Here is a 25,008-nt window from a genome sequence, read left to right as displayed (position 1 = left end):
CTGAACTCATAGCTAGCACCAGCAAAACAACTGTCCCCTATGTACATCTATAATTGTATAAAGATTACCCCGCTTTCTTACACGGGATATATAATTAACCCAGGATTTGTTTACAAACTTCATTGTAATTTGTAAAGGAATTGCTAGAAAATATTTTCACTTTTATAAACACAGGCAAATGTCAACCACATACCCAAATAGGGAACTTGAAAAACGGGATACATAAAAAAAAATGTTTTTTTCTTTTCGCCACCCACTAAAAAGTTTTCATGTTCTACAAAAGATTTATCGAATAGAATCATAGCTTTAGAGTAGTGTATGTCTCTGGAAATCAGTCTAAAAAAAAAGGAAAAACTTCCATGTGACATTTTATGGATTTACGTGCATGCATATATAGATACAGGTATAGATACATACTTGCTAAAGTAAATACATATGTACGACTCATGGGGCTTTACAAACACCTTACATGTTGTATACAGTAGAGCGGGGGGCAACAACCTATGGGGGTGAATATGAAGCTCTTATGACGAGTCACCCCGATTTCCCCGTTATCCGACACGAGCGATTTGAAAGCCCGTTTTCTTACCTGTTAGGGAAATTGTCCGTGGGCATGTTTCTCCGTTCCAAGGGTTCCGTTTGCCGTCAGGTATCTAAGGATAGGGCACAATAGTCAGCGGGGAAACGGAGTTCCCGAGGGTGTCGGAGATACTCCAGCTAATTGACCCCTAGATAAATATTCATGGTTAATTCGACTATTATAAGGTCATTCTTCCCATGTTCTTTCCATTCATCTATATAAGGTGTCCCTGGTTCCTTTATTAAGAAGAAAACAACTGCAACACTTATGATTTTGAAGTCCAAATCAAAATCCAAAAAGAAGCACGCATCCTCAAAACCACTGGAATCATCTAATAAAATGTCCAAAAGTAGTGTTGAACACCATGAACATACCTCAAATAAGGAAAATGACCATATTTCCTTGCATTCCCGCTTGACGAATATTGAACATCAGATCATGGGCAAAGTACATACAAGTGATGACGGCGCCTATGTTATCTTAGACAACAAAAAGTATCCTAAGTCAGAATTATTGAAGGCCTTTGGTGGTTTTATGAACCCTGGTTGGGCAGTGCCTTCCGAACACAAGTTTGGTAATCCAGCTCCTTTGGGTCTATCTGCATTTGCGTATTGTACTTTTGTTGCATCTTTGGTCAACATGCAAACTAGACATGTTGAAAATGATGCTGTTAATGTCGGTGCTGCAATGTTTTATGGTGGTTTTATCCAGTTCATTGCCGGACTTTGGGAAATATCGCTTGAAAACGCTTTTGGTGGTTTGGCATTTTGCTCTTTCGGAGGTTACTGGATGGCATCGGCCTCAAACCATATCCCCTGGTTCCATATTGCTAGCTCTTATACTACAGAAGCAGAATTCAAATCAGGTATGGGATTTTTCTACCTTGGTTGGCTACTCTTTACAATAATCTTGCTAGCTTGTTCAATCAAATCTACCATTTTATTTTTCCTGTTGTTTGTGCTGGTCTTTATGAGATTGCTGTTATTAACATGTTGGAAGTTTGCGGACAGTCATGCCTGTGAGTTTGCTGCTGGTGTTTTCGGTGTTTTGGCATCTCTGTTAGCATGGTATCATGCATATGCAGGTATTGCAACACCTCAGAATTCTTACTATGTTGTTAATCCAACACCTATGCCTGTTATTGGATCAAAGAGCAAAGATATGTTTGATTCTGACGACTTTGACCAATCTTCATCTTGATCTAGAGTCCCTCTAATTCTTCCTGTTGTTTTTTTCTCGGTTCACTTCTTCCACCACTTTGGGTTTGAAACCTCCTTTTATAAACTGTGTTTTTATCCATTTTTTTTTTGTTCTTACTGCTTACAACTTAATATAATACACTATATAACAAAAAATTCCGTTTATTTCTACATCACTATGTGACGAATTGTATATTCATCTGTTCATCAAGGTCCCACACTTCTTACCTGAAATGTTTCACCAATATTAGAAAACCTGCACTTATCACTCTAACTTATGTATAGTACTTAGAGGAAGTTACAATTATCAGTGTCTGTACCGGCCACAATGGTTGGTATCCTCCAATACGATACAGCCCCACATACTTAAGTTTTCACATATTGCGCATAATAAATAGGTGCAATCTGACCCTTGCCAAATAATTCGGTCATTCCACGTCTAGACCGGACAACAAGTGGAAAAAATAGATCTATGAGGATCTGAGCAACGTCAATCAAATCCATATTATTCTCCTGCCCGATTTTGACCGTTGTGAGTCCTACAGAACACAGATGGACACACACTGAGTCATCTCCACAACTACACCCCCATCTCGTATAAATGAGTGCTCGATCACTGGGTCTGACCAGCTATACTATCCCACTGGGCCTTTTTCCCCACTGTCCGACAGTGTCCATCCGCCCCCATTAAAAGCCCGCCTGCTGCCAAATAAGCTTTCCCCAGGGCGTTGCCTCTTTCGGAAAAGCTGCGTGGCATAAATTTGTTCAACTTCAGCATGCTTCGGAGTATGTGAACAAAATCCTGATCAAGCGATAAAACAATGCGGGGCTCTTCCTTATGAGGAAGTCCGTGATCATAATGATTAGGTGGAGAAGCTCACCAAGTTATTATGGTACCTTGAAAAGCATATTTTTTCCCCTCTTGCTGATTCAACTATAAAAGCAACATGATATTCTTCAATAAGTGTTAAATGGGTTTACTGATATAGAAATATTTTGAATATCTATAAGCAAGTTACTGCATCAGTAAAGATATCAAGCAAGCAAAAAAATAAGTTTAAAGCCAAAAAGATGACAAAGGGTAGCGTTGACCATTTTGAGAATATTTCATCTACTGGAACTGAACACAAGTCACTACATTCACGTATCAATGAATTGGAAGAGCATATTCTTGGTAAAGTTACCACAAGTGATGATGGTGCCTATGTTATCTTGGACAACAAAAAGTATCCTAAGTCAGAATTAGTCAAGGCTTTTGGTGGTTTCATGAACCCTGGTTGGGCTATTCCTTCTGCCCACAAGTTTGGTAATCCAGCTCCTTTAGGTTTATGCGGCTTTGCTTATTGTACTTTTGTTGCATCGTTGATCAACATGCGAGCAAGACACGTTGAAAATGACGGCCTAAATACCGGTGCTGCAATGTTCTATGGTGGTTTTATCCAGTTCATTGCCGGACTTTGGGAAATATCGCTTGAAAACGCTTTTGGTGGTTTGGCATTTTGCTCTTTTGGCGGCTACTGGATGGCAGTGGCTGCGAATCATATTCCTTGGTTCAATATTGCCAGTTCTTATGCAACCAAAGAAGAGATGAAGTCTGCTACCGGATTTTTCCATCTTGGTTGGGTGTTATTCACTGTCCTCTTGGTCACTTGTACAGTGAAATCTACTATAATGTTTTTCACATTATTCGTTTTTGTTTTAATGAGATTGATTTTGTTAACGGCTGCAGATCTGGCGGACAGTCATGCATGTGAGTTTGCTGCTGGGGTCTTCGGTATTTTGGCTGCTCTTTTAGCTTGGTACCACGCATATGCCGGTTTAGCTACTCTCCAAAACTCGTATTACGTTGTTGAATCAATACCTATGCCTATTATTGGATCCAAAAACAAAGAAATGTCTGATTCAGACGACTTTGACCATTCATCACCTTGATTCAAAGAACATCCAATTCCTTTTTGTTTTTTCTCAATGCAATTCTATTATTCCCTCATGTTTGAAACGTTTTTCTATAGACTATTTTTTATTTCTTTTCCTTCTTATCCTTACTGCATATAACACGATACATTACATTATATAACAAAAAATTCCGTTTATTTCTACATCACTATGTGATAAATTGTATATTCATCTGTTCATCAAAGTCCCACACTTCTTACCTGAAATGTTTCACCAATATTAGAAAACCTGCACTTATCACTCTAACTTATGTATAGTACTTAGAGGAAGTTACAATTATCAGTGTCTGTACCGGCCACAATGGTTGGTATCCTCCAATACGATACAGCCCCACATACTTAAGTTTTCACATATTGCGCATAATAAATAGGTGCAATCTGACCCTTGCCAAATAATTCGGTCATTCCACGTCTAGACCGGACAACAAGTGGAAAAAATAGATCTATGAGGATCTGAGCAACGTCAATCAAATCCATATTATTCTCCTGCCCGATTTTGACCGTTGTGAGTCCTACAGAACACAGATGGACACACACTGAGTCATCTCCACAACTACACCCCCATCTCGTATAAATGAGTGCTCGATCACTGGGTCTGACCAGCTATACTATCCCACTGGGCCTTTTTCCCCACTGTCCGACAGTGTCCATCCGCCCCCATTAAAAGCCCGCCTGCTGCCAAATTAACTTTCTCCAGGGTATTTCCTTTTTGGGGGAAACTGCGTGGCGTGAATTTGAACATATGTAGCATACTTCGGAGTACATGAACAAAACTTGATTAAGCAATGAGACAATGCGGGGCTGTTGCGTATGGGGAAGACTTTTATCACAAAGATGAAGTGGAGAAAATCACCAAACTATTATTCTTATTGGGGCTTTCAGCATTTGCCCCTCTTGCTGATTCAACTATAAAAGCAACATGATATTCTTCAATAAGTGTTAAATGGGTTTACTGATATAGAAATATTTTGAATATCTATAAGCAAGTTACTGCATCAGTAAAGATATCAAGCAAGCAAAAAAATAAGTTTAAAGCCAAAAAGATGACAAAGGGTAGCGTTGACCATTTTGAGAATATTTCATCTACTGGAACTGAACACAAGTCACTACATTCACGTATCAATGAATTGGAAGAGCATATTCTTGGTAAAGTTACCACAAGTGATGATGGTGCCTATGTTATCTTGGACAACAAAAAGTATCCTAAGTCAGAATTAGTCAAGGCTTTTGGTGGTTTCATGAACCCTGGTTGGGCTATTCCTTCGGTTCACAAGTTTGGTAATCCAGCTCCTTTAGGTTTATGCGGCTTTGCTTATTGCACCTTTTTTGCATCATTGGTCAACATGCGAACTAGACATGTTGAAAATGATGCTTTAAATATGGGTGCTGCAATGTTCTATGGTGGTTTTATCCAGTTCATTGCCGGACTTTGGGAAATCTCGCTTGAAAACGCTTTTGGTGGTTTGGCATTTTGCTCTTTTGGCGGCTACTGGATGGCAGTGGCTGCGAATCATATTCCTTGGTTCAATATTGCCAGTTCTTATGCAACCAAAGAAGAGATGAAGTCTGCTACCGGATTTTTCCATCTTGGTTGGGTGTTATTCACTGTCCTCTTGGTCACTTGTACAGTGAAATCTACTGTCCTGTTTTTCACATTATTCATTTTTGTTTTAATGAGATTGATTTTGTTAACGGCTGCAGATCTGGCGGACAGTCATGCATGTGAGTTTGCTGCTGGGGTCTTCGGTATTTTGGCTGCTCTTTTAGCTTGGTACCACGCATATGCCGGTTTAGCTACTCTCCAAAACTCGTATTACGTTGTTGAATCAAAACCAATGCCAATTATTAAAACAAAAAAACAAAAACTACTAGAATCTAATGGATCTGATCAGGAATCCATTTAATTCATTTTTTGTTTTTCGATAATAAGGGCTTGAGTGTCTCTCTCTAACATTGTATTTTGTTTTTTTTCCAAGTTTGTTACGTTTGAAACGTGCTTGTTTTATTTAAAGGATCTAGAATTCTAACTTTGATATACTTAATATTTTATTATCTTTTATAACTGGTTATTTTTTATTTTATAACTGAATAATAAATTTTCAAAGAGACAAAACAAAAACATTTTTTTTCCTTTTAAATAAATCATATATGAAGCTCTTGTCTAATAGCAAATGAGAGGCCCTTTCATTGATTGAGTAATCCCTAAAAAAGGTTTTTCTGAAAAAAGTTGATATGGAATAGCGCTGCCCTTGTTATTTATTTACCAAAGAGCCAAAAGTTTTTGGTACTTTATAAAGTCCCATCGTTGTGTTCTTTCTCTTCACAAACATGATCAGTGACATGGACTTGGTATGCTCTTTACATCGAAAAATTATCTCTAGCCACGAAAACATTAATAACTAACCTATGCTAGGCGCTATGCATAATTGGATGCAAGAAATTCTATGAACAAACACATAAACTGAGCATTTCTATTGAAGAATTTACAAGACTCATTAGTAGGAACGATAACAAATTCGAAAAACAGGTTGAGCCGCTAGAAGTAAAGCAATTTGATGTAGCAAACGATCAGAATATTGTTGATTTTGAATATGTTAAAGATGAGCAAGTTGAAAGGGATAAATTTAAAAGTAGACGTTTCTTTGAGGCGATAGAAATGAATCAGGTTATTTCCGGTAAAACTTCCGAAGATAAATTGCAGTTCACGAGTAATAGTGTTCCCAAGAAAAACAGTCAACCCTTTCAAAATAATCTATTCGACAGAGGTTCACTTTTACCAGACTTTCAAACTTTGCCCCATTTACTGGATGTTGTTGTAGCAAAAGATACAATTTTTGCTGATGATTCCCTGAGAGATGTTCGGGTAGCAAACCTTGACGCATCTGACATCTTAGCAAAGTCAAGTCTAAATGATAAAACTACAATTGAAGAGGAATCTAAGAAAGCAACCAATGGCAAGCTTCCAAGAGACATAGAAGAACGAAAAGTTGATAAGAAGTCTATAGCTACTGAAAATTTAGTAACGCTACCACTAAATAAAAAGCTACCTCAAGCTGATAATTATAACTTGAAAGAAAAGATGTATTTTGTGAGCCCAAACAGAACGATGATGGAAATACGTCGGATACTACTGAGGCTAGAGAAACAAACAAATATTACATATTTAAATTACAAACAAAAAATGATGTTTATATTCAAGTGTTTGCACTTGTTGTCGCAACAAAACAAACATCTTACAAACAAGAATCAATTATCAGCAACGTTTCTTAAAGTTTTCTTTCTTATTTTTCGAATTCCTACCCTAGATGAAGAGAAAAGGCACGAATTATTCAAAATTAGCTTGAATTGTTATGTATTTAACTTCAAAAATTTCACAAGGGCGGACAAATTCCAGTTCAACCTAATATTCGGCATGATTTTTGACGTTATTATAGTCAATAATAAGAAAAAAGGTTCGAATGGTCAAAGTTATATAGGCTACATCCACAGACATAAAGTGAAAACTAAGTTAACCATTATTGATAATAAAGCTGAGGTTCAAGTCCTTTTATATTATTTGCTCCAATTGTTATTCCTAGTTGTTGAATCACAAGATGGACAATTCACCTTTAGTAAGTTCTATTTCGTGGCTAAATTTCAAAAAATGCTTGCCTTCCTTATATTCAACTCAAATATAGAGCTTTTAAGAATGTTTCATAAATATCGTAAAGCATTTTACTTGATCATAAACAGTAATGAGATTCACAACAACAACGTGAAGAATTATGGAAAGAAAGAACTAACGCACGAAGGGAAAAAAGAAAGTCATAATTATACAAGTGAAGCTCAAGAAGGTCCTAGCTACTTAAATTTTGCATCTTCTCTAACAGGGTCAAAATAAGGATGGTCCATTGCCTCTTTTGCTGTTAACCTACCTTGATGATCATATCGAAGGACTTTGTCAATCAAGTCTATTACTTCGTCACTCACCAAATGTTGGTTGTTGGAATTGACAAACCTAGACCATGGTCTTCTAATGTAGTGTCCTAAATCCTCATATTCAGGTCCTAATTTCAATTCATATTTGTCTAGATATCTATGTAGGTCATCAGTACCCAAAATGCGAGCAATTTGAACAAGCTGGTCGGTGTTTGATTTACCATGGAAAAACGGCTCTTTTCGGAAAACAATAGATGCAAGGGTTGCACCAAAGGACCACAAATCTAATGAATAGTCATAATATCTAAAGTCGACCAAAAGTTCAGGCCCTTTGAAGTATCTTGACGCAACCCTAACGTTGTACTCTGTGCCCGGGTGGTAGAATTCCGCTAACCCCCAATCGATTAGTCTTAGTTTCCTAGCATTATGATCAATCATGATGTTGTGTGGCTTCACGTCTCTATGCATTATACCCATTGAATGGGCATAATCTAAAGCTTCGAGAACCTTAAACATGTAGAATCTAATATCATAGTCTGTGAATGTGGGATATAATGTACGAAATTCTAAGTTTTGAACATGTTCGAAAATGAGGGCAGACATCTTGCTAGTCGGCTCTCTCACTATATCGAAGAGTTGAATGATATGGGGCCCACCAGATAAGTTTTGTAAAATCTTGATTTCTCTTTTGATTTTTTTTCTCTTGATGGGCTTCAAGGCCTTTATCACTATCCTCTGACCGCTGGGTAACGCATATCCATCAAAGACCTCACTATACTTGCCCCTGCCGACCTTATTCCCAATCTCGTAGTTGGTCAAATCCCCCCAAATGATTGAAATATTTTCATAGTCCCAATATTCTTGCGGTTTCTTTTCATTTACATCAGCGTAAACTTTGGAAATAGTCGTCGCAGTCATTGTGCGGAAAAAAACAAACACTTCCTCAAGTAGATGATAAGATGGATCTAATAGGAGACCTTATAACAAATCGTATATGACTTGAGTAATGGATGGATGTCTTCCTTTACCGATTTCCATTTTTCCTCTCACTAATTTTGTCAAATCCATGTCGAGGGGGGCTAAAAGTTTGCCATGAAGAAAAAAAAAAAAAATAGCCGCATCAAGATACTGAGGAATTCTATTTAGCTAATACCGTTTGGTAAATTCATATCGGATATTTATATATATTTGTGTAATGTATGCATAATAACTACAAACTATCGAATCTTTGTATAAGATTTTCTTGTTTTGCTCTATCTGCCTTTCTTTGGTCAAGGGCGTTGAGGGACCTGATATCGGTCAAAATATCCTTAGATTTTCCAAAGTAAACTTCTTGCAACATATTTCTCATTTGGGTTTCCAAGTCCTCAATCAAGGAGCCAATGTTTGCAATATGGGAAGCAGAATCTTTGAACTGGACCTTCCGCTCGGTCTGTCTGGTCAAGTTTCCACTTAAATAGGTTGTGTCTTTTGGGTCCTGTTGTAAATCCAAGAGGATAGTAGAAGTCAACTTATAATTAGCCAAATGAGAGTCTTGGCTTTCGATTTCGAAAACGTGGATGGAGTTCCAGCTGGACTGCTCATCTACGGATTTCTTTATAAGCACCACGCCATCGAACCCGATTGTACCGTCCTCTGTAGCATCGCCAACCTCGTTATCCCACAGATAAACACTGGAAATTCCACCCTCGTAGTACAGATCCCTGTATATGTCGAATGAGTCGTTCGCAAATGTTTCCAGTTCTCTCAAATGGCGACTTGGTTTCGGTGCATCTTCCTCGACGTCATTGCCAACATACTCGTTACTAAAGGGAGAACGATATGCATCTCCATCACGGTTGTAATCGCAACAGAGGAATGGCTTGCCTGTTTTCGAGCACCGTGCCGTTTCTAAGGGCTTGTCAATTGATGCAAGTAGGTCTGCAGCCAGTTCTGGCTGCAAGCGACAGACATTGGAAAGGTTCGAGCCAATGAACTTTGGGTCAAGACGGCGTAGAATATCAAGGGATGCGTCGTATGCTTCGTCGGACTGTTTTAAACTGGTTAGTAATTTCTTCATCGGCGACCATCGGCTCTGGAAGAGGGCGGAAGGGGAAGAGGTAGAATACATACCATGATGGATTGGTCTGGAGTGTAGTGCAGCAAGAACTGGCAATGGAAACAGTAACAACAGCGTCAAACTATAACAATGGGGTTGTACAGTTGTTAAGAACAGACTTGCCAGACTCGTATATCGGTCAAAATCTCGCAACTAAATTGGAAACATTGACATGGCCGTTACAGATGCAACAAATGGCACTACATTTTTTCGTCTTTGGCACCAGCAAGTCACTTCTCTGCGTCTCTTGTTTGTGCTTCCCGCTTCATCGACAGTGCAGACAAGGAACCCGTACAGATATCCATCAACTGTGTAGAGAACCCCCCAATGATTGCCGAACTCATTAGCCAGTACTTGCCAACAACCCCAGGCTACTTGCCTAAATGGATCTTTTTTATTTCCGTTGTTGCCATCTTCAACTCCATCCAAACATATACAAACCTCTCATTGACAAAGAAGGTCTATTCGAATAATCCTGCCGAAGTTACGCCCTTAAGTGCAAGGACTTTTGGTACATGGACTCTTGTTTCGTCGATTATCAGGGCCTATGCAGCTTACAATATTACTGATGTGCACGTTTACAACCTGTGTATTGTCTCCTATGTAATTGCGTTGTGGCATTTTGGCAGTGAATGGTTGATCTATAGAACATGCAAATTCGACAAAGGTCTCTTTGGTCCTTTGATTGTCTCCACGTGTTCAATTACATGGATGTTGATGCAAAAAGATTTCTACACGTCCCTTGTTTAATGCCGTTGCCATTGTAAGGCTTGTCCCAGTTGGATGTTGTTGTTTATAGTTTGATTTCTCCTTCTTTCGCTTCTTTTCTTTGCCCAAGATAGGAAGAAAAAAGCATGAGAACAAAATTATGTATGCTTGATATACAGGGATTTATAATAAAGATAGATTAGATGATACTAGGCGAAGAGTGATAAGTAGAAGGTAGAAAATAAAGGGGGGACGACAAAGAAAGAGTTTAGTGTGTTTTCCTTGGATCGGACATCTTCAATACCTCAACTGCCGGTCCTAGCAACCTCTGGAACCCATTTTTGTTGAGGATGACAGTCTTCAATGGACTCGAAGCTCTAATTGTGGCCTGTCTTGGTGAGTCGTAAAGTAAGGCCAACTCTCCAAAATAGTCTCCCTTCTTCAATTGGGCAACCACGTTGCCATTGCTGATAACATCTGCTGTACCGTCTTCGATAAAGTAGAAATTCTCACCTGGCTCACCCTGAGTGACCACGTTTTCGCCCACTTTAAAGACACGAGTGTTTAAAGCGTCTGCAAGCTTGCTCCTCTCGTAACTTGAGAGAGACTGTAAAACGGGGACTTCTTTTAAAAAGTTCTCATAGAGCTTCCGTTTCTTGGAGGTGCCATCAAGTAAGATCCGACGGAAAGTCATTCTGTCCAATGCCCAAACTATGCATTCGGTTCTAGTTGTCACTGTGGCTGCTCTAGGAGAATTGTACATCAAAGCCAACTCCCCAAAGGAGGAGCCATCGCTAGAGGTGTTCACCACTTCTCCATTGACAGAGTAGTCGACTGTACCCTTTTCCAAGACATAAAAGAAGTCGCCCTCATCGCCCTGCTTGATGATGTCGTAGTTTGCCGGATAGTGCTTCTCCTCCAAGGCAAAGATAATTGTACGCAAGGACTCATCGTCCAACTGGTTGAACAAAAAGTTCTTCATAACACTGGCATTGAGTCTTGTTAGCTGATCATGAGATAGCTGGTGAACAGGCGGTTTCCAATTGTCCTGACTGAAGGTGTTCGGATTTAGTGCTTCCGCCGAAACACTCGTTCTTCTATTGGCATTGAAGTTTGTACTGGTAATTGGCTGTTGTAGACCTTCATCGGCGCCGCCTTCACAGTATTTAGAACTAAAGAACTGGCCATTCCCAATACTTGGGTTACCAACACTTGTATTATGGGATGTGGAGTGAAGGCTATGATAATTCCCAATAGCCCCTGTCTTTGATTCTCCTGGATTTACATTGGCATTTGTATTGGAGACAGGAGTGGCCTTTGCCGCTGGGTCCAAGGGATCGGACGAGGGATCAAAGGAGTTTCTGAACATTGTCTATGGTATGTATACGTATGGATGTGTCACTATGTGTGTGTGTGTGTGTGTGTACGTTTGTCTGTATCTATATCTATAGCTATATCTATTTATACGTATACGTATACACATACATCTATCCCTATTCACCCCTCTCCTCCCTGTGTATCTCTTTTTCTCTCCCCTTCTCCTTGTGCACATTTGGATGCATCTGGGCTCGGTGGCGAGGATGGCATCCTCGCCATCCCCCCCAGCTCCACCGCATGAAAACTTCCGCCCCGGGAAAGCGTCGGCACCCAAACTCGCCTTGGCACTCGTGCTACCGTTCGAGTCGGATCTGCCTAGAAGGCACTCGCGCCAGCTCTGAAAGTGTACTATACTATAATACACGATAACACCTCATAGACTGTGATATAGGATAACATTGGTATAGGCGATAATATACTATACTAGTACGAATACAATACTATAATATACAATAGAACTATATTCTACTATACTATTCTATACTATACTATACTAAACTATAATACAATATCAATACTGCTAATGCCAATGCTAATACTATGCTTTGCTATTCTATGCTATGCCTTTCCCCGATAAGGCAACGCCCTCATTTTCCCAACTTCACACCTTCGCCGCCCTTGCCTATTTGGGAAACACGCGCCCTCCACTATAAGAATATGTGGAGGCTCAGCAATTATAAATTTGGAAAGAGGAAAAAAGTGGCAGTGCAGATCCGCTAACATCAGGAATATGCCATCTCCTACCGTTAGCTGAAGTGTAGACGTGCGATAACGAGAGGAGTGCAGAAGTCTTTGGAGGAGGTTGTAGAGGCCATTGTGGTCATTGACATGGTGGCGAGAGGTATAAAAGGAGCCACTTGTGGAGGAATTGAAAGACAGATGTCCTAGTGGCTTCTGGTAGTGTCTGGTTTTATTTATATATATATATATATATATACTATATAGATAGAGGTGTACACATACAACACACTCGTTGAGAAATAATTTCTTATCTGGCGACTCAGTTTCCATATTGGGCAAGCACAATAGAAGTTTTTTTTTTTCACCTTTAGATAGAGACTCTGCAGAGATAAACAGACAAAACAAACAAAACAAACAAAACAAACACAATGACTATTGATTGGAACTACTTTCTCAGTGAGGAGGGCCGGCTCAGAGAAGGGTCTGTGATGACCATCCCCACTGGTGAGGACATTGTCTCTCTCGCCGCAGGCTTGCCGAATCCAAAATGTTTCCCCCTTCACGGTATCCATGTTGACGTGCAGTCTCCAGTGAAGAACTTCACAACAACAGACAAGATATCGAGAATCGCCGAAACTCCTAGGGGCGAAGTCACAGAGAGTTGCCAGTACATCTCCTTCGATGGCTTGACAAACTTCAATGCATGGGTGCAGAAATACCTTGTCACCTACTTCAAACCAGCATATGAAGATTGGAATTGGATCATCCAGTCGGGCGCCACTCAGTCGCTAGAGTCCATCATGAGGTTGTTATTGAACCCGGGAACCGATACGATCCTATGCGAGAGCCTCACATACTCATGCTTCTTGGAAACTTGCATCCCCTTGAGAGTCAAGCTCGTCCCAGTGGAAATGGACGAATTTGGCCTTGTTCCAGCTAAATTGGAAACACTCCTGGAGAATTGGCACTCAAATGACCTCGTCAAGTCTCTCACGTTTCCTAAACTGTTGTATACTATGCCAACCGGTCATAATCCGACAGGAATAACCTTATCTACAGAACGGAGGAAACAACTACTGGACGTTTGTAATAAGTTCAACATTCTAATCGTTGAAGACGACCCCTATTACCATCTACAGTTGGATAACAACAGACACATACCATCCCTTGTACAATTCGACACTCAGGGAAGAGTCATTAGAATTGATTCCTTTTCAAAAATGTTAATGCCAGGGTTGAGAGTTTCCATAGTCACTTGTAATGGCTTCTTCAGGAAAAAGTTATCCATGCATAACGAACTATCCATCCATTCTGCAAGTGGACCTTCTCAATTGATGCTACAAATGATCTTCAATGAATGGGGGGACACGGGCTTCTCCAAATGGTTACAACACATACAATCAATGTATAGAGAAAGAAGGGACTTGATGTTGCAAGCCTTTGACAGTCATCTCCCACATGAACTGGTCACTTATAACAGGCCAAACTATGGAATGTTCATCTGGGTCAATGCAAAACTGGAAAAATTCAAACAACCAAGGGACTCCAAATTGAAACTTCATGAATGGGCACAACATATCGAAGACCTCATCTTTAAAGTAGCCTCGGAGAAATACAGAGTCACAGTAACAAAAGGTCGGTGGTTTATGCCTGACAAGTCAACCCCCATTGCCGGCTTTAGAGTCACTTATTCCTACGTTGACCAAACAAAAATCAATCACGCTGTTCAGCTATTGGCCCAAGCTATTCAGGAAGTACACGATACCCTCCTTAACGCTTGATCCATCTTTCCTATTCGTTTATCTTTTCGTTCCTAAATATCTCTATTCACCATATTCCCTATCTTATTGTCTAAAATATCATGTAAAATCGTATATGCTTCTATCGAGTCAGTAAAAGGAGCTTCCCCCTCTTTTAAAATCTATGCTGCCATACCTGGGGTTAACGTGATGGTGACAGCGGGAAATATGGCGGAATTGGCGAGGGTGCATTCCGCAAACAATCTGTCTCTCCCTCAATACGGAGGCAAAGGATATAGTTAACGCACCACATCTTCGGCATCTCAAACAAACATTGAAAGAGTCGTTCAAAACGGACATTCTTAAAAGTACAACCGGAAATGAAACTCGACTTGGGTGTTATAGCAGTCATTGCTGCCATATTTATTACGACGGTGGATGCATCTGCAACCTTGAAATACAGGCCATACAAAGAACCACTCTCCCCAGATTCCTTCTTTGAACAATTTGATTCTAAGTCTGCCTCCAGATGGATTCCTTCGAATGCACGTAAGGTGGAGGACGACCAATTATCTTATGTGGGTGAATGGGCAATTGAGGAATCTATTGTTCTCAACGGTGTTCGTGGTGACCGTGGTTTAGTCACCAAAACAGAGGCAGCCTTGCACGCGGTTTCAATGAAATTGCCAAATGTTTTCGACAATACAAACAACACACTCGTGTTACAATATGAGGTCAAGCTACAGAATGGTTTGAATTGTGGAGGTGCATATGTGAAGTTGCTCTCGCAAGAAGGATTTGATGAGGACAAATTTAGTGATGGGACCCCATATCTGATTATGTTTGGACCTGATAGATGCGGTGATCAAAACAAGGTCCATTTTATCATCAAAACGTGGGATGATGAAAAGAAAGAACTGGTGGAACATCAAATTAAAGCTCCTCCAATGATGAAAATGGTTCAACTAACCTCGTTGTATACATTGATTGTTGAACCAAACCAAAATTTCGAAATAAGAATCAATGGTGAAATTGTGAGGTCTGGAAACCTACTAAACTCGGAAGATTTCGATATTTTACCTCCAAAGGAAATCATTGATGTTAACGATGTTAAGCCGGACGATTGGGTAGATGAACCATTGGTTGAAGATAGAAACGCCACTAAGCCTGATGATTGGGATGAGACGGAACCGTATTTGATTGATGACCCAAATGCTCGAATCCCAGAGGATTGGGATGAAGAAGCACCTGATCAGATCCCAGATCCTAATTACATCAAACCAGATGATTGGGATGACGAAGAAGATGGTATTTGGGAACCAAGATTAATCGATAATCCCGCTTGCTTGAATCATGGATGTGGTAAATGGATCAGGCCAAAGATTAAGAATCCAAAATATAGAGGTAAGTGGAGAAGACCTCTGATGGAGAATCCAAACTATATCGGCGAATGGGAACCAAGAAAAATACCAAATCCAGATTACAAAGATGACATCGTTCCTTCGAATCTTTTACCAATCGGTGGAATTGGTTTTGAATTATGGACTATGGATAAAAACATTCTCTTTGATAACATCTATTTGGGACACAGTATTGAAGAGGCTGAAAAAATCGGTAATGATACTTTTATTCCTAAAATCGAAGTTGAATACGAGTTGTTAGGATCTAAGTCTACTGATAGCGATGGTATGGTTCCTGCGGATAAGCCTATTTACAGCGACTTATACAACAACATAATGGACTATATCGGAAGATTCTTATACGACTTACAAGAATATGTTGCCGATGTTGTCGAAGCACCACTGAAAACATTAGGTGGTAGGCCTGGTGAGGCAGTTTTCTTTTCCTCTATCATGATAGGTGTGTTTGGAACCGTTGTTTCATTGTGGACCATCATTTTGAATATCTTGGGTTCACTGCTGGGTAGTGTTTTTAGCACTACGGTAAAGCCAAAGACTAAATCAACTATCAAGTATACCAACAAAAAGGCTAAGAAACATTCAAATTTGGAAACAGTTCCTGAAAAGAAATCAATCTCTTCCTCTGTCGGCTCTGATACACATGCAAAGAAACGTTGAATTACTCTTTCTTTGAATATTTATTCTGCATATATGTAGTTCCCCTCATTAATAAATTCCAAGAATTAACTTTTTGACACTTTACACATTTCCCACTTCTCGGCAAAGTCTGGCTTTCTTCACCTGCATCACTTAAAAACTTCTTTGCCAGGCAATCCATATGGTATACGGCATCACAGTCTTTAAATGTGCATATACATAAAACTTTAATGTTGTCAACGACTCCCACCGATGTTTTACATATCAGACATTCCTGCAGCGTTTTCCCACCATCATACACGGTTTCACATTTGCTAATATACTTGTCTATCACCTCGATTGCAGAACTCATAAAATCCCGTAGCTGTTTATAATTACCACCTCTGATAACTACATCATCCAGGTCTTCGGTTTTTAGCATAACATCAACTCGTATATCTGCTGGAATGCTGATATTATACCTATTTTTAAGCCATGCATTGTAAACTTTTTCGTTGAACATCACCACACTTAATCCTAACCGTCTGAAAAAATCTGAAGCAAGCAACAATCGACAATTTGCCAGCTTGCCATGTAAACTCGTACCACTTCCAGTACTCCTTTTCCCTGGGTTCAACCGTTTTTCCACTGCGATGTGTCTCGTCTGATATGCATGTTGCCATGCATGCTCAAATTGTAACGCACTAATCTTGCTTGGGAATCCATAGACATAAAAAATTATCCTCCAAGGTCTAAATCCTTGTTTTTTGGTTCTGTAGGCACCCCCACATTTCAGCTCACCATTATGCTGTCTTAGCCTACGCACAGGATCTGGTGTAGATCCAACATAAAAGCACTGCTCTTTGGTCAGTGAATTAAGTAGATACACCCCATACATTTTGGGAATCTGGTGTTTCTTTTTAGATTGCGTCTGAGCTACTGGTTGTGATGACTGACTTTCAAGCTCCTTTGCTACTTCGTGGTCTAATATCCTTTGGTCACGACTCTCTTCCTCATTTATGTCCAGTTCTGAGTTTAGGTTATGCTCTAGTGAAACCATATCCCATTTTTTTTGTCGGTATCAGCAGTACTAACAATACCAAAGAAGGCTCCATCTAATACTTTTTGATTCACAAACTCAAATTTTCATGTTCCATACAGTGCGACTCTTAACTGAGATTGATTTCTCAGACGTGTCTGAGTCGTAGCCCCGTAGTTGTTTATATTTTTTGTTTTTGATATTCAGGGCACAAACGTGTTGACTCTTTGAAAAAGGATCAAGCAGATCAAAAATGGCACGGCCAAGTCAGATGTACAACTCTCAAGATAGAATTATAGACAAGACCAAATACAAATTTCCCATTTTATCCACGAAGGAATTGGTTTCTCTCTACAACACTATGGGATTCGATATTACCGAAAGTATTTTAGTGAAACCAAACTCTCCCTTCATGAAGGCATTCATGGAACAAGTTTTGGATAAGTTTCTATATATATCGCCATACTTATTGAAAGAAAAAGTGTCCAAAATGGAACAAGACAGTGACCAAGTTAGTGATGACAGTAATGACCTGAACTCAAATTTGAATGAATATAATAGGGGGAAGGCTAATGAAAGTTATCGAAATGACACACGCCAATCAATAAACATTGTTGCGATGCAAAGAATAATGTATAAGTTCCTGTGTGATTGTGGGGTTGAAGATTTTAGTATACGTGATGTCATCAAACCTGAGCTTGAAAGACTGAGGATCATTTTGAGTGCACTTATCAACTATGCACGTTTTAGAGAGGAAAGAATGGGAGATTTAGATGAACTGATGGATACCAATGACCAAATGCTAGAGGAATACAAGGAATCCATTCGGAAACATCGTGAATTAGAAGTGCAGATAGAGGAGGTCAACCTTCGTTTACAAAGTCAACAGTACACTCTTGATGAGCTTTATGCCAAGAACGAACCATTAGAGGATGAGCTAAGAAGGCTTAAAGGTATTCTGAAAGATATATCGGAGACGCATGAACGCTGTAAGTCTGAGAGACAATCACTCATTAGGCAGTTGGAAGAGCAAAGAAATTTACACAAAGAAGCTGAGAAAGACCTAGAACAAATAAGGCCGTACATTAAGGAATCTCCAGAAAGTGTGAAGGAATTAATTAAAAAGATGAAAGAGTCCGAATTAAGGGAGGTGGGGTCGCTAGAAAAATCTGAACAACAGCTAAGAAATGTTAATGTTTCGCTGGATTCTTTCCACGTAATACTCCAAGAGCTGAGTCTATTGGAATCGTTGATGGAAGAGATTATTGCAGAAGCTGATAAAAACAGAATGAGTGAAAATAAATTAAAATCACTTAAAAATGAGTTGCTAACAACAACAGATAATGTAAAAGAGCTTGAACGAAGTATAAAACAAAAAGAGAAGCAACTGATACACAACGAAGAAAAGCTTGAAGCTTTACAAAATATTTACAAAGACAAGATAAAGTCTTTAGAAGACAAGATGAATTCACAAATGATTAAATTTTCCGATATTAAATCGAAGAGGAATATTGAAGACGTTGAACTAAGTGCTAAGGAGTCCCAAGTAAAAGACTGGGAACATAAAATGAGCCAATTGCAAAGGCAGTTTGATTCTGAGTGCAAAGAAGCGAATTTCGAATTTGAAAAACTTAATTCGAAGGTCACACTATATATGAAAGAACTGAAGAACAAGATTCGAGATTCCAAAGACCTCTTGTCCATGTAACCATAAATCCCGTTCTAAATTATTGCAAGCCCAAAGTGGATATACTATAGTCGAAGCATTAAGATGGTAGTGCATGTCTGTTTGCAAGCAGTTTATTTATTCAAAAAGAAAAACTGCAAGCAATACTCCTTTGTATCTGGATCCCAGTAATCCCATATTTTATCATTAGAGAAATCGATTTTATCTGAGGGGATTTTTATGGCAATATTCTCGTAAGGTTCGGCACTAAGTACCAGATATTGAAAACTTGGATCTTCTGGTTCCTTCTTTTGCTCTGAACTGGCAAGAAATTTATACATCGGTGTAACATCCACTTTGATATTTTCAAATTTGGCTACAATAATTAGTCCCTTGTTTAAGGTTTTTTGATCTTGAATTTTTGTTACTTTATGATATGGTTTTCCTATTTTCTTCCAATATCGTTTCTTGATTGGTTCCTCTGTAGACTGATTTTTATTCAGTTTTTCTCTTTGTTTTTTGTCACTCTCTGCTCGACGCATTAAATTTACTTGGTGTTTCCTTCCCGTAGTATGTGTAATGTAGCTACTCTCTGATAAATGAGTAGTCAAGCAAAGCTTACATTCGTAGACCCCTGAACGATTTTTCAAAACATAAGGATCTGATTCAATACTAATTTTGGATTGTAGTAAGTTCTTAACTCTTTCTCTTCTGTATTGGTTGGTCTCTGCAGATCCTGCAATACCACCACTACCTTTTTTCGATCCAACTCTATTCTGATAATCCATTATTGATTGAGTTGGTTATTCGTTATAAAGGGGTTCTAATTGCTAACTTGTTTTGGCAACTAATACAAATAAAAAACTAAAGGTCATCTTGGAGAATTTTGTGTATATAAAAAAAAATCTGAGACAAAACTGTGTATCAGTTACAATAAAAATGAAGGAAGCGAGGTTCGAACTCGCGCGGACATGCGTCCAACAGATCTTAAGTCTGCCGCCTTAGACCACTCGGCCATCCCTCCAACTTATAAATTGTAAGAGATCAGACAAAGGACTATCTCTCTATTTCTTAATCGGGTAATCATATAGAAGGTTGAAGAAGATTGTAGAAGGTTAAACAGAAATTCTAGAAGATAATTAAATCCCTCAAAACGCTATTTTTAAATTAAAGAATTACTATTTAAACAGAGGACATTCTATATATGTTCTCAGAGAATTAACGTATAAATTTATATAAGATATGAACAAGCAATAATCAGATTCTAAAGTAGGTACCACCAGCAGCGCTTCAAATTTATCAGTTGGAGGGATGGCCGAGTGGTCTAAGGCGGCAGACTTAAGATCTGTTGGACGCATGTCCGCGCGAGTTCGAACCTCGCTTCCTTCATTTTTGACTCCTTAATGGAACTTTCTATATATAGAAAGGTTTACAATTTCTGCGGTATTGAGAGCTTCAATTTTTTAATAGCTAAGGAAGGCCATCTACAGATTCCACATTCTGCAGAACTCTAATGGGGTCTATATTGTTAATCAGCTTTGCAAGGAAAATTGTGATTGACTAATGTTTGTAAAAAATAATTTAGTGTGTTGTTTAAACGAAATAAATTTTCTTCGATGATATTTCAGCTATATTATTTGATCGTCAGTTAACATACGGCTTTTTCCGGATCCAAAAATCTTGAGCCTTTCCAGTCAGCTACTAGGATTCTATAATAAAAGATAATAAGAACAGCATTGCTGACTAGCAATTCACAAGTGATGCTTGTTTTTACATGGTAACACATCACTCTTATAGTCCAACTGTAGTACTAATTAAATAAATAATTGTTAGTATCAGAGTTAAGGATCACAAGAGGCCCTATAAATGTTGATATAGGAGGACTTGCTCTGAAATACTCTTTCTGTGAAAATACTTGCCTATTCGATTGTTCAAACTGGAGTTGGAGAATTTCTGAAACTTAAAAAAAATCACACTTACAACGGGTTGTGTAAGAAGGAAAACTATGGCAAGCATTTTTAATATTCCCTTTTAAAATATAAAAGTCTTGTTGAAATATTCTGAGTTGATCTTTAATAATAAAAGACAAAATTTAGCTTGTCGTTCTTTCTGGTTGCTCCAAAAAGGCCTATAAATTTCATGTAAACCCTCATAGTTTTGTTCAAATAGTGAAGTCTACAAAAGAGTTTTTGGATGATTAAAGCAGACCTGCAAAACAGGCTGTGTTTGGTTAAATGCTGTACCAATAAGAAATCCAAAGATAACATCTATTTAGCTAAAGCAGAAATAATAATTTTTTTCAAAAAGCCAAAAAGTAAGTATCATAATTATTATGGAATTCTAGATGTATTTTGTTTTATTCGAATCGGCAAGCATTTTGAAGCAAACAATTGGTACTTTAATCATACAAAAGCACACTCTTTCATGAGATTTAAAGTATGGATGCCTAATATATATGGCCTTTGTTTTCTTTATCCAGAACGGGAAACTATACATGGGGTTTGATAGCGATGGCTGTTTAAGCTATAGGTTCCACTTGTTTTCTATAGTCTGCATACATGCTCAGTATAGGATTTTAGTTTATTCCTTTCTTTGCATTTGCATTGGCTCATACTGTCACATTATTTACAAAGCTGAGAGAAACTGATTACTCCAAAAATGCCGTTTTTACTACAACCCTAAACGAATAACAAAAGACGGTTGTTTTGCTTTTAAAACTTGCATTTACAAAACAAAATACAATTCAACTTTTGGTTACATTTAAAATCACCTCTAATGAACCGCTTAGTAATTGGTCTTTTGAAATGGGTATATTTTGGCAAACCAATAATGCTGACAGTAATACCATAGTCCTGAGAAACCTTTCGGTTGACCGTGATGTCATGAAACCATTGTTGCTTGTAAATTTAACTTTGAGCCAAATTGTTTACTCCTCACAACACTGTTTTCTGAATGAGGGATACTATGCTTTGATTCATTGAAAGTCGACGTTTACCTCCGACGATACCATTCAAACAAGTGATTCTTTCATGGAGAGTTATTTTATAGTGCAGGAATGACAATAAAGAGCAAGTATTCGATGTCATTACTATATTCCTTTCATATTATGAGACCTTTCAGATCGAAAACATAATGTCGTAGTTAGTTTATTTAAATGATAAAGTGACTGATAGTTTCACCCTTTCGCTTTATTAGCAAGATAATAGATCAATTCAACCAAACATGAGATACAATAGACTAGTTATTTTGCTACTTTGCTGTTTTGCAATCCCACTAATTTAAATAAGTCTAGTAAAACTTGTTTCCAAAACTTACAAAACACTTATTTACAGAGTTGGTTGTTCTAATGTCTTCAATATTCTGAACGACATAAAATGATTTTCTTTTGAAGAATCCACTCCAGCATTAAGTCAAAGTATTGAAATTATTAATATGGTAGCTCAACACATAACACTTAATTTTCTCTAAACTAGTTACCATTGACAATACATGTAAATGTGGTTGTAATTAGAGTCTAAATGCCGTTGCTTACTTTTCTTTGTTGGCATACTTCGAACTTTAGTCTGCCGGTTCCCTCTTTATCTTAACATGCTTACGTCATCAATCCGGAAATGAAAGGGGATTTCTCAACTGTGGCATTTTTTCTCTAGCTTTCGCTTACTAAGAGGAGTGCGCTTGTGACTGTTTCCGGCGGGTGTTACCGTCAAGATAACATGACTTTTCCCCCTACTGTTTTGTGTAGAACATTTTCTTTTGTTTTTCATCAAACAAGCACAATTGAACTACTGCAATTGCAGAATCACTCTTATATAAAACGAAAAGAATCAGAAATGTCCACAATCCCAAACTTTAAGCTAAATACAGGTGCAGAAATCCCAGCTATCGGTTTTGGTACATGGAGATCTACTGAACAAGAAGCTTATAATGCTGTCATTGCAGCACTAAAGGCTGGTTACAAGCACATTGATACTGCTGCAGTCTATGGCAATGAAGAGATTGTAGGCAAGGCCATCAGGGACTCGGGTATCTCGAGAAATGAACTATTTATTACTACAAAGCTATGGAGTACTGATCACCAAAGAGCAGAACAAGCGTTAAGAGAATCTCTTAAAAAGCTCGGAGTTGAATATGTTGACTTATATCTTATGCATTGGCCTGTTACTATGAATGGTGATGGTAACGATGCCTTATTTCCAACAAGGGAAGATGGCTCTAGGGATCTTATCGATCCGTCGAAATGGTCTTATCTTGATACTTATCTTTCAATGGAAAAGTTGCTAGAGACTAAGTTGACCAAGGCAATCGGTATCTCTAACTTTTCTCTGGATAAAGTGCAGGTTATCTTAGACAAAGCAAATGTAGTGCCTGCTGCCTTACAGATTGAGTTGCACCCTTTTCTACCTCAACAAGAGTTAGTCGACTTCTGCCAATCCAAGGGCATTTTGGTTGAAGCATACTCTCCCCTAGGTTCAGCTGGCGCTCCACTTTTACAAACAGCTCAACTACAAGAAATTGCGGCTAAATATAATACTACACCAGCAGCTATTTGTATCTCATGGTCTGTTTGGAGAAAGGTTGTTCCGCTTCCAAAATCTGTCACTCCAGAGAGGATTGCAGCAAATTTGAAGATAGTCGAATTAAGTGATGAAGATGGCAAGGCGATTTCTAATTTACATAAATCACTAGGCATCAAAAGATTTGTCTCCCCGGAGTGGGGTATCAAAATCTTTGATTAGATTTCCCGGTCCTACTATAATCTTCTTGTTTTACAGATATTACTTATTTAGGTAATCAACTTATGTAGAAACTACCTTTTTGATATGAGCTAGAATGTCTTGGAAACTGTTGAATTCAATATAGTTAATATTATCACGTCTGCAAATATTAACCAAGTCCTTGCCACTCTTGGCAAATAATAAATCACAACTTCTAGCTGCACTTACATCACTTACACCATCGCCACAGTAAAATCTCTTACCTGAAGGAACATCACCGGCCTTTGCAGTTGCATGCTCAATGCTCTGATGTTTATCGTGTCCAAAGCTTGAATGGTCCTTGTAAATTATTCTCCATTCATCACCATCAGTTTCGACACTATTTGAATAAATCTGGATAGAATTCTGCAGTTTTTCATCTTCAATGAGATTTTTTAATAGGGCTCTAATAACCCGGTCCATTCCACTAGAAACCACAACTACAGGGATGTCATTTTCATGACACCAAACTACGGTCTCTTTAAAACCCGGATCCAACTGGACATGCTCAAGAAGATATCCAATGCATTTATCTAAAGAGTGACCATTGTCAGAGACAGACGCCAACATGTCGTAGAATGCATCACGGAAGTTTAGTGTTCCTTCAATTAACTTGTCGTTGAGGACCATGCGGGCTGGGTGTCCCATCCCAAGGTTGTCTGTCAGCATATCGTTGGAGTCCTGAAGGGTGACTGTTCCATCCCAGTCGGTGAATAAAATGGCTTGTGGCATGCTTTCTAAGTTGTCTGTGTTCCAGTTGATGTTTGTTTATTAGACCACCTACAATTCAGGAGTCCATATATATCTGGCTATTGTTTGGTGAAAGGAGAATTTTTTTAATAGCCGCATAGCTTAAGTTTCTGCGATTCGGTAATAAATCAATTTCCGCACATCATAAGACCACTTAGTGTAGATTCGATTTGCAAATGCATACAGTTCCTTTTAACAACAGTGACAGGAGCCTCCACCTCATTTGAAAGGATATTACTTTGGGGATACAAAAACACACCCTGGAAAGTTTACCAAAGTTTCTCTGTGTGTTCTGCTGTGTTTGGGACCAAAAAAAAAATTTCAGAAGATTCAAAAAGTTTTTTCTTAAAAAGAATTCAGTTGGAACATTCGAAATACCATCACAACAACTTATTTAGGAGGACCCATACTTGGTGTGTTGGTTGATAGAGTTTCTACGCAAAAAGAGACGAGAGGAAACACAATAAAACCTGGTGATATCATAAGGAGGTTTGCAAATAGTTGCAAT

The 25,008-nt window shown here is 38.6% G+C and overlaps 16 protein-coding genes and 2 non-coding genes across 18 annotated transcripts; 10 read left to right on the top strand and 8 right to left on the bottom strand.

Moving 5' to 3' along the window:
* Positions 1–847: 847 nt before the first annotated feature.
* C5L36_0A12190 (uncharacterized protein) lies at positions 848–1,780 on the top strand (the record flags this gene model as incomplete). Its single annotated transcript, XM_029464259.1, has 1 exon — positions 848–1,780. One exon carries the CDS (start codon positions 848–850, stop codon positions 1,778–1,780), a length of 933 nt encoding a protein of 310 aa, XP_029320119.1.
* Positions 1,781–2,850: 1,070 nt separating this feature from the next.
* Positions 2,851–3,711, top strand: C5L36_0A12180 (uncharacterized protein; the record flags this gene model as incomplete). Its single annotated transcript, XM_029464258.1, has 1 exon — positions 2,851–3,711. The coding sequence occupies one exon, from the start codon at positions 2,851–2,853 to the stop codon at positions 3,709–3,711; it is 861 nt and encodes a 286-aa protein (XP_029320118.1).
* A 1,066-nt stretch (positions 3,712–4,777) lies between these two features.
* On the top strand, positions 4,778–5,638 carry C5L36_0A12170 (uncharacterized protein; the record flags this gene model as incomplete). The annotated part of the gene is made up of 1 exon (XM_029464257.1): positions 4,778–5,638. One exon carries the CDS (start codon positions 4,778–4,780, stop codon positions 5,636–5,638), a length of 861 nt encoding a protein of 286 aa, XP_029320117.1.
* A 752-nt stretch (positions 5,639–6,390) lies between these two features.
* C5L36_0A12165 (uncharacterized protein) lies at positions 6,391–7,614 on the top strand (the record flags this gene model as incomplete). The annotated part of the gene is made up of 1 exon (XM_029464256.1): positions 6,391–7,614. One exon carries the CDS (start codon positions 6,391–6,393, stop codon positions 7,612–7,614), a length of 1,224 nt encoding a protein of 407 aa, XP_029320116.1.
* C5L36_0A12160 (uncharacterized protein) lies at positions 7,575–8,570 on the bottom strand (the record flags this gene model as incomplete). The annotated part of the gene is made up of 1 exon (XM_029464255.1): positions 7,575–8,570. The coding sequence occupies one exon, from the start codon at positions 8,568–8,570 to the stop codon at positions 7,575–7,577; it is 996 nt and encodes a 331-aa protein (XP_029320115.1).
* Positions 8,571–8,862: 292 nt separating this feature from the next.
* On the bottom strand, positions 8,863–9,767 carry C5L36_0A12150 (uncharacterized protein; the record flags this gene model as incomplete). Its single annotated transcript, XM_029464254.1, has 2 exons — positions 8,863–9,681; positions 9,765–9,767. The coding sequence occupies 2 exons, from the start codon at positions 9,765–9,767 to the stop codon at positions 8,863–8,865; spliced, it is 822 nt and encodes a 273-aa protein (XP_029320114.1).
* Positions 9,768–10,077: 310 nt separating this feature from the next.
* On the top strand, positions 10,078–10,500 carry C5L36_0A12140 (uncharacterized protein; the record flags this gene model as incomplete). The annotated part of the gene is made up of 1 exon (XM_029464253.1): positions 10,078–10,500. One exon carries the CDS (start codon positions 10,078–10,080, stop codon positions 10,498–10,500), a length of 423 nt encoding a protein of 140 aa, XP_029320113.1.
* Positions 10,501–10,726: 226 nt separating this feature from the next.
* On the bottom strand, positions 10,727–11,827 carry C5L36_0A12130 (uncharacterized protein; the record flags this gene model as incomplete). The annotated part of the gene is made up of 1 exon (XM_029464252.1): positions 10,727–11,827. The coding sequence occupies one exon, from the start codon at positions 11,825–11,827 to the stop codon at positions 10,727–10,729; it is 1,101 nt and encodes a 366-aa protein (XP_029320112.1).
* A 566-nt stretch (positions 11,828–12,393) lies between these two features.
* Positions 12,394–12,846, bottom strand: C5L36_0A12120 (uncharacterized protein; the record flags this gene model as incomplete). The annotated part of the gene is made up of 1 exon (XM_029464251.1): positions 12,394–12,846. One exon carries the CDS (start codon positions 12,844–12,846, stop codon positions 12,394–12,396), a length of 453 nt encoding a protein of 150 aa, XP_029320111.1.
* Positions 12,847–12,944: 98 nt separating this feature from the next.
* C5L36_0A12110 (uncharacterized protein) lies at positions 12,945–14,297 on the top strand (the record flags this gene model as incomplete). Its single annotated transcript, XM_029464250.1, has 1 exon — positions 12,945–14,297. The coding sequence occupies one exon, from the start codon at positions 12,945–12,947 to the stop codon at positions 14,295–14,297; it is 1,353 nt and encodes a 450-aa protein (XP_029320110.1).
* Positions 14,298–14,635: 338 nt separating this feature from the next.
* Positions 14,636–16,333, top strand: C5L36_0A12100 (uncharacterized protein; the record flags this gene model as incomplete). Its single annotated transcript, XM_029464249.1, has 1 exon — positions 14,636–16,333. The coding sequence occupies one exon, from the start codon at positions 14,636–14,638 to the stop codon at positions 16,331–16,333; it is 1,698 nt and encodes a 565-aa protein (XP_029320109.1).
* A 1-nt stretch (position 16,334) lies between these two features.
* C5L36_0A12090 (uncharacterized protein) lies at positions 16,335–17,351 on the bottom strand (the record flags this gene model as incomplete). The annotated part of the gene is made up of 1 exon (XM_029464248.1): positions 16,335–17,351. One exon carries the CDS (start codon positions 17,349–17,351, stop codon positions 16,335–16,337), a length of 1,017 nt encoding a protein of 338 aa, XP_029320108.1.
* Positions 17,352–17,583: 232 nt separating this feature from the next.
* C5L36_0A12080 (uncharacterized protein) lies at positions 17,584–19,038 on the top strand (the record flags this gene model as incomplete). Its single annotated transcript, XM_029464247.1, has 1 exon — positions 17,584–19,038. The coding sequence occupies one exon, from the start codon at positions 17,584–17,586 to the stop codon at positions 19,036–19,038; it is 1,455 nt and encodes a 484-aa protein (XP_029320107.1).
* Positions 19,039–19,130: 92 nt separating this feature from the next.
* On the bottom strand, positions 19,131–19,784 carry C5L36_0A12070 (uncharacterized protein; the record flags this gene model as incomplete). The annotated part of the gene is made up of 1 exon (XM_029464246.1): positions 19,131–19,784. One exon carries the CDS (start codon positions 19,782–19,784, stop codon positions 19,131–19,133), a length of 654 nt encoding a protein of 217 aa, XP_029320106.1.
* A 152-nt stretch (positions 19,785–19,936) lies between these two features.
* Positions 19,937–20,020, bottom strand: C5L36_0Atrna10L. The gene has a single exon. It is a non-coding gene; the product is annotated as a tRNA-Leu (tRNA).
* A 281-nt stretch (positions 20,021–20,301) lies between these two features.
* Positions 20,302–20,385, top strand: C5L36_0Atrna9L. The gene has a single exon. It is a non-coding gene; the product is annotated as a tRNA-Leu (tRNA).
* A 2,324-nt stretch (positions 20,386–22,709) lies between these two features.
* Positions 22,710–23,732, top strand: C5L36_0A12060 (uncharacterized protein; the record flags this gene model as incomplete). The annotated part of the gene is made up of 1 exon (XM_029464245.1): positions 22,710–23,732. One exon carries the CDS (start codon positions 22,710–22,712, stop codon positions 23,730–23,732), a length of 1,023 nt encoding a protein of 340 aa, XP_029320105.1.
* A 60-nt stretch (positions 23,733–23,792) lies between these two features.
* C5L36_0A12050 (uncharacterized protein) lies at positions 23,793–24,482 on the bottom strand (the record flags this gene model as incomplete). Its single annotated transcript, XM_029464244.1, has 1 exon — positions 23,793–24,482. The coding sequence occupies one exon, from the start codon at positions 24,480–24,482 to the stop codon at positions 23,793–23,795; it is 690 nt and encodes a 229-aa protein (XP_029320104.1).
* Between the last annotated feature and the right edge of the window lie 526 nt (positions 24,483–25,008).

The sequence above is a fragment of the Pichia kudriavzevii genome, chromosome 1 (assembly GCF_003054445.1).
Source record: "Pichia kudriavzevii chromosome 1, complete sequence".
Taxonomy (NCBI): Eukaryota; Fungi; Ascomycota; class Pichiomycetes; order Pichiales; family Pichiaceae; genus Pichia; species Pichia kudriavzevii.
Note: the sequence above shows the minus strand (reverse complement) of the source record. Positions and strands in the feature narration are given on the sequence as shown.